This window comes from Penaeus vannamei, chromosome 26 (assembly GCF_042767895.1).
Source record: "Penaeus vannamei isolate JL-2024 chromosome 26, ASM4276789v1, whole genome shotgun sequence".
In the NCBI taxonomy this organism is placed as follows: domain Eukaryota; kingdom Metazoa; phylum Arthropoda; class Malacostraca; order Decapoda; family Penaeidae; genus Penaeus; species Penaeus vannamei.
Genome location: NC_091574.1, coordinates 31,759,693 through 31,767,192, shown reverse-complemented (window position 1 = coordinate 31,767,192; position 7,500 = coordinate 31,759,693). Strand labels below are relative to the sequence as shown.

The window sequence follows — 7,500 nt, the reverse complement described above, 5'->3', positions numbered from 1 at the left end:
AACATGAGAAAACAACAAAATCAATAAATATATAGTGAAGAACACAAAACACAAGTACCAAACTTCTGCTAACGGTTCAAAGATGTTCCTTATACATTAATTTCAGGCGTTTTTCACTGAGAGCTTTACACTCAACCATCTAATTTTTCCCACTTTAAGCAGCAAATATTGGACATAATGGAGAAAGAGTTGAGCTTTGTTAAAGAGTTAAAGTTTTACATCAGTTGTAATATAAATGTGCAAGATTAGTAAATTAAAAGATGCACTTTCAAAAAAGAAAAAAAGAAGAAAAAAAAAAAAAAGATAAATTAAGGAACACGTGATACTTGGTCTGATAATCAATGCTGCCAAAGTGGAATTGCACATGACGAAATCCTGTGTAATAATCACTAAGATTTAGTTATTTGGCAGTGAAATGCAAATCAGGTTCAAAATATTGTTCAATCGCATTTAGCAGGTTGTGAAAGAGAGCTAGAATATATCAGAATGAAAACTACTAAATGAAATATTAAAAAAAAAAAAAAAAAACTTCAAATACCCACAATAAGTTTGTAAGACCAGCTAGAACGGGTCTAGTTACAATAGTTAACTCTCCCACAATGACCCTAAAGCTCTAAGGAATTCTGTAAAGGTCTGCAAATAATGGAATGGCCCTCTTTATAATCAAAGAATAAGGGTAAACAAAAGGGTCAAATTAAATAAAATATATACCTATACAGAGTACTTCAGAGTCTGGGCGCAAAAACATTAATGTGAAAAGAGGAGAAACAATGAAAAGAAATAATCACAAATCAACACTGAATAATAAAATTCTCCTTGATACCTTTTCTATCTGTCAGGCAATTGCATTACAGAGGCGCTGGTCTGTTCTTTCTCAAAGGGGGGGTATGTGAAAAAATGAGGGGGGAAAAAAAAAAAAGAGAAAACTAAATAAAAACTTTACAAGGAAAGGAAAACAAAGGCTCTGTCATTGCACTGGACTATGTTAAACTACAACAATAACAAAAAACTATTATGACAAACATTCATCACAGGGTTTATTTTAATACTATTATCCTCCTTTTTTCTCCGGTAAAATAAAAAATCGAAATCAAAATATATATATACTATAGGCAGGGAAAAAGAGACAGAAAAAAACAAAAATAAAAAAATCAAATATAAAACAATACCAATGCAATCTGTATCAATAAACTCTTTCAGTTCATGAAACCCATAAACCAAGATAAACCTGTCAAGGACACCAACTGTGAAGGTGACACGAGTGGCATAATTATGGGGTTATGGTGTGGTGATCCTGGAAAGACCCTTGTAGCAGCAAAACAACATTAATAACATCCTCTCAGGTGCAAAAAAGGAGGCAGAAGTGACAAGCAGGTGTAAACCCACCCCCCCCAGAGAAGCATAAGAAACGTATGCACAATTACACAGCAAAGCAAAACTTGGATTGTGGTCGTTGGTATACCAAAGAGCGGGTGTTTTGAAACAGATTGAGAGGACAGGAATGAGAGAATTAATAGCAAAGACGGAATGGGATGAGAAGGAAAGGGGTAGGAGGAGAACACCCGCTTTCTTTAGACTCGGAAATCCAATCACGCCCAAATGCCTCACACGCACACTCACTATTTCTGTGGAAAGAGATCACCAAGCGCATCCAACCTGCATGGTACACAATCATACCCAAAATCAACTAACAACAACACAAATCACTCGGAATATTAGGGTAATAGGGATACCTTCCCTCATTACATTGGAAAATCACTTTCCAGTCAGTATAACTAAGACCCTGCTATTTGTTAACTTTCCCACTGAGGCTGATGCATTTACTTAAAGGTCTTACTAATTAAATGAGTTAGCCCTTCACTGATATTTGATATTTACGACTAAACTATCCCAAAAAGTGTAAAAAAGACAAGAAAATGAGACTATTGTCAGGCTAGAATGATGATGAAGACAACAATGGCACAAAATGTTAGGAATGTTATATGGAGGAAATCATTTGCACACACACACACACACACTCTGCTCTCAAGAAGGGATAATATACTCATTCAAAAAATAGGGAAATTCACCTTTATAACACACATCCTCTCTGAGAAAGTTATGCCAAACGCAACAACGGTTCATACTAACAGAGGCACTTTGAGTACCTGTATCTCCTGTGCTTAAATAAAAAAAAAAGCAATGTCACCCTTTACAACAACTAATTTGCTTCAGTTGCCACTTATCACATCGTCTTCCCGCAAAGGATGAAGAGGGTAAATGAACTCTTAATGAGGGAAGGCACCCTTATTTATATTAAGAAAAAAATAAACAAAAAAGGTCAGATGAATCTAGGGCAAAACCATAGTAATAATTTCTTTCATCTTACTAAAATATTTACAAATGTTCACCATTCTATTTAACATTTCCCTCAGACATAAATAAGCAAGGTAGGGGGATCTCAACAATCACTGTCATTGCTGATCATATATTTTTTTTTTTCCTTTTCACTTCATCATTTCCTTTTGTTTAACAGAATAGATAGGAAGGAGGAAGAGAACTAGGGCAAGGTTGGTAGGATCAGGGACATTCAACTAAAGCTAGTATAATGCATGGGAATGCAGGAAGAGAGACCAGTATTTGCATTACCAATGACAAAAAAGAAGAAAAAAAAAAGACAACAACAATAGAAAGAAAGAAAGTGAGCAGTGACACTGGCTAAATGAGGGAAGGAAAAAAAAGATAATAGTAGTAACCATGAAAAGGGCAAGCACACAACACTCTGGAAATGTTGTATGGCATATAAGCATCATCAACAGTATTAATACAGTAGGATTTATCAGTGTCTCAACAAATAACTTCAAAAGTATGAAATTACTTTAAGGTCACCCCACACACCTACCAACAATTGATTGTGTGAAATGCTCAGGATCTGCCATTATTTACCCTTGACCCAGGATTGGAGATAGTGTTTTTTTGTTTTTTTTTTCCTAATTTTAAATATTTTTAAACACCGAGAAATCAAAGTGGAGATATCACCTTACAATATAAAATTATTTTTCTTCCAATTGTAATCAAAGAAGAAAATGGTTACTCTAGCCAAGGCATTGAGAATAAATACTGGAAAGTTTCCTATGTTCCTGACTGAGAGGCATAAACGGCTGACAACACCAGTCCAAGAACTTTTTTTCTTCTTTGTTAATTTGATATTAATCCTGGCTCATCATCAGCCTGGACTGTACATGTAGAAAACAAAGAAAAAACAAAAACAAAAACAAAACCATGAGGTAACTCCTAGCTTTTGATGAACCAGGGGTCATGGGTTTAGTTGCATGAGCATCAACAAGCGTTAACTAAACCTATTACAGCTTTGGTGGTTGGCAGTCGTGCCCTGACATCTTTCGCACGTCCTCAAATTCTAAAACTACGACCCCCATCCTGGCAATAGTCCCCATATTGGCTCCTAATATTGGAAGAAAGAAGATTATGGCCACAGGGAAGAGACGGACGACGACAGCAGCGGTTTGCCCAGGTTATATAGATTGCCATGTCCATAAACGATAAAAAAGCTGAGGCTAAAACTTTTTTATTTTTCATTTTTCTTCACTGTTTATAATTCGATAAACCTGGCTAGTCAACTTTTATTCTTAACTAATTCCCAGCATAAAATTGTATCTAACAACACTGACATGCATCCTGCTGGATAATGTGGTTTTCTTCGTACATCTCGTTTCTAACAATCAGTCATTTTCTATAGTTAGCGAGACACAAAGTAGCCAAAGCTTTCTTCCATTTAGAAACATGGTAGTATGCATGGCCATTGAATAGCAGCTAATGCATCACTAATTTTCATTTTTTGTGCAATAAAACCATAAAAGAGGAGAGAGAGAAAAAAAAAGGAGAAAAACACAAGTACAAGTATTGGCCGTACTCGAGTCCAGCACCTTCGTCCAGAGGTCACTCGTTCAACAACAATGAGTTCTGCTTAATGAAATCAGTGGGGTCGAACCAACCTATGAGCAAGAGAGAGAGTTCTAGCACTAATGGAGCTAAACCACTGCTACACACCATGCCCTTTGACTCTCCCAGCAGCCAATCACAGCAAAGGTGGAGATATCGATCAAGTTGAGGCTTAACAGTATACCACACAATATCCACTATCAGTTGGCACGCATGAATGCCCGGCCCCTGTAATGGAAGAAAATATAGTTAGTTTCATATTTGTGGAAAGAAAATATGTTTTCATCATTATAAATATCAATATACCCAGGAAATGTTTAGTACAAATGAGGCAAATTTACCCAATACTTAAACAATGATACCCATTTCATTATTTAAAGAAATGTCAGTCACTATAGATCTATAGCAGATGTCTCATTTCATCATCCAATGATTTGTTTTACACTAAATAACTGACAGCAGCACAAAAGATAAAAAAAGGAAAGAAAAGGAACAGAAAAAAAAAGACGTTCACTCATTGCTAATGAATAAGGTGCCATCAAACCCTAGATGCTTTATTATGTCATGAGCAGTGCATCATGATGTGGAGACATCATGGCTGAGGTTGTGTAATTGTTCATAAATGAACATTGTTTAACCCACTAGCGCTGGTACATTTTCAAGCCAAAAATTATAGTTTCCGGGCTGCTTTAAAATCGGTGCGCGGGCCAGTCCGTGAACCAGCCCGCCCACTGCCTGCCACGGGCAACAAAATTAGAGTGCAAGCTCCAATCTAGCGTTGCACCGGTGGGACACCCGGGAATAATTTTTATTCTGGTCGTCTCACATGTGAGACATCCAGCACAAGTGGGTTAAAAAGATCTCATAGTTGGGTTAAGGGAATATGGGTCTGGCAATGTATGATAAAGTAATATTACATGTTGAAATAATTATTTTTTAATTTGTAAAAATGTTCTAAGCTCCAGCATTTTTCCAGTGATGAACCCTGATACACCCATCCACACTCAACTTTATCAAAAAACTTGTCTATTGCCAATCAGTTCATGACAAACTTTATATTTCATTGACACTGAACAATGTAACTACAATATTACTGCAGTAGAATGCCTAAACACATACATGCATATACAGACACACACAACAGTCATTCTATGGCTAATTATATCTCTTCAGATGAGTGATCAAAAGTGACACTGAAAAAAAAAAAAAAAAAAAAAACTTTTCAACTAAAGAGAAAGCTTGTATTGCTTGATTTCCATATTCTGTTAAGCACCTCAAACTTCATCAACTCCTTGATGGTTTAATGGCAAAACATACAGATAATGTGAAAATTCTGTCTCCACTTACGTTGCAGTTTTCTTGTCCCCTGATGTTTTGCTCGGTTCAGGGCGCGCTCTGTTGAGAACTTTAAGGAAGTCGCTGGTCTTGGCGCGCATACGAGTGTGAATATATGCCTTGCTACACTTGATGTGGTAGTGAAGGTAGTCACGGAATATGTGAATCAGGTTTATGGTGTTGTCTCTTGCAGTCTTACAGGTGTGCCGTGGGAATAATACTGCAAAGGCAATAATTTCAGCATAAGTGAGGTTAAATTTTGACATTGATACATGTCTATTCCTTCCTAATTTAAGACGAAATTCCTTCAACTTATTGCATACAATGACTGTTAGAAAATGATTTCTGTTTACTGCATCTTAACACTGGATATCCGCACCTGAATTATGAATTTATCAGTTCAGTCTCGAATTTTGCTAGGGGGAGTCTACTCCCATGGAAATGCTTGATTCAGTATCCAACACAATAAAAGAATCATAATTTTAACATTGTGTAATTTAGCATCTCAAAATATCAAGAATAGATCCCAAGACCAAGATGTCTCGCAAAAATTACAGAATTATTTTTTCACAAATAGTCTGCTATTAGTTATGAATATGGGTGGTATTACTTACCAAATGTGATATATCCAATATTTTCTCCTACTCTGGCCCCAGAGTCCTGAAGTTCTAGTGGGGGCTCCTTGTGAGAGAATAATACATGTGGTGCTGAAAAGCAAGACGTATGCAAGTTTAATGACAGGCGTATCATTGAACATCCATTATAGATTCAATTCACTTCCACTTACAAATATTCTCTACACAACATCAATGTTTATATTAACAACTTTAAGACATTTAGATGTTATATAACTGCAATTCATATAAAATTATTAAACCTCAACCTATCCCTTGATCCAGGCGACATGACAATCCTGTCATGAAAAAAATAGCCTGGGGGCTGAATAACGGGAATATATTGTCATGAAAAAATCTGGCACAGGCCGGGGTGATGGGAATGAATCAACCAGTGTTCTTAGACAGTAACTAGATGTAGGAGGGGCATTTGGGAAGGGGCTCTTGTATTCTTTCCATTAAAATAATAAAAATAGAACAAAATCACACGTATTGTTATTTTCATTGCACAGACTTACAGACTAACTAGAGATATGATCAGGAGTCTATGCAAGGAAAAGATTTTATTACCATCTTCATATATCATATCTAATAAGAAATACAGACCTTGGAAAATGATAAAATTGCAAAAAAATGGTTATGCAGAAAGAAATAATGATATAGCAAAGGGTGTGTGTGGCCTGTATCAAATAGGATAATTCACAAGTCACTAAATATTTCTGACAATGAGAGTAATGAGATCCAAGTATCATTGGATAATAATTCAAACATACAAGAATTAAATGACAGAATTATGAGGGGGCTTCAAAAAGTCTGTGGAAAAAGATAGTATGAAAAATGATTTCAGTTATGATGTTTATTTTTCAAATTATGCTCCATTAAGGTCGAAACACTTCTGCAAACATTGATACCAGCCTTTAAGTTCGTCTGAGTAGAACTGAGGGTCCTGTGATCTGAACCATGTCAGAGCAGCTCTTTTTACATATTCAACTGATGGAAAATTGGTACCTTTCAATGTTTTTTTCTCAATTTTGGAAACAAGAAGAAGTTGGATGGGGCTAAATGAGGGCTGTAAGGGGGATGTCGGATGATTTCCCATCAAAATTCACATAGCACAGCTCTTGATTGCAGAGCACCGTGAGGGGGTGCAGTTTCGTCATGGAAGAGGATGTGTTGATGCAGCTTTCCAGGGTATTTTTCCGAGAATTTTTAGACAGTTTTCTCAAAACGCCTTCATAATGAGCAGATGTAATTGTCTTCTTGTTCTCGAGGAAGTCAACTAGCAAAACCCCTCTGCATCCCAGAAGACTGTGGCTATAACCTTTCCTCTTGAATGCTCAAATTTTTCTTTGACTGGTCCACTTCTACCCCGGGGCAGCCACTGCTTTGATTGAATTTTGTCCTCAGGATCATACTGATAGAGCCATGTCTCATCCTGTCATAATTCTTTGCAGAAAAGCTTCAGAGTCCCCATTTGTCTATTCTTTTCAATCAAATCACGAACAGCATCACTGTTTTCCTCACAAACTGACATTGTTGGCCTGCCACTCCTGGGCTCATCTTCAACTTTGGTTTTTCCACTTCTGAAGCTACTAATCCAATTGTAGGTTGT

General features: G+C 36.5%; 1 protein-coding gene across 1 annotated transcript in view; it reads right to left on the bottom strand.

Annotated features, from left to right (window-relative positions):
• Arpc2 (Actin-related protein 2/3 complex, subunit 2) overlaps window positions 1-7,500 on the bottom strand; it is a 17,782-nt gene that overhangs the window by 620 nt on the left and 9,662 nt on the right. Inside the window, exons 5-7 of the mRNA XM_027370376.2 lie at window positions 5,889-5,981; window positions 5,287-5,494; window positions 1-4,167 (exon numbers count right to left, since the gene is read on the bottom strand). The exon at window positions 1-4,167 is cut by the window's left edge and continues 620 nt beyond it. Of these exons, the coding sequence (XP_027226177.1) occupies window positions 4,140-4,167; window positions 5,287-5,494; window positions 5,889-5,981 (329 nt within the window). The 3' untranslated portion in view covers window positions 1-4,139. The remainder of the gene's footprint in view (window positions 4,168-5,286; window positions 5,495-5,888; window positions 5,982-7,500) is intronic.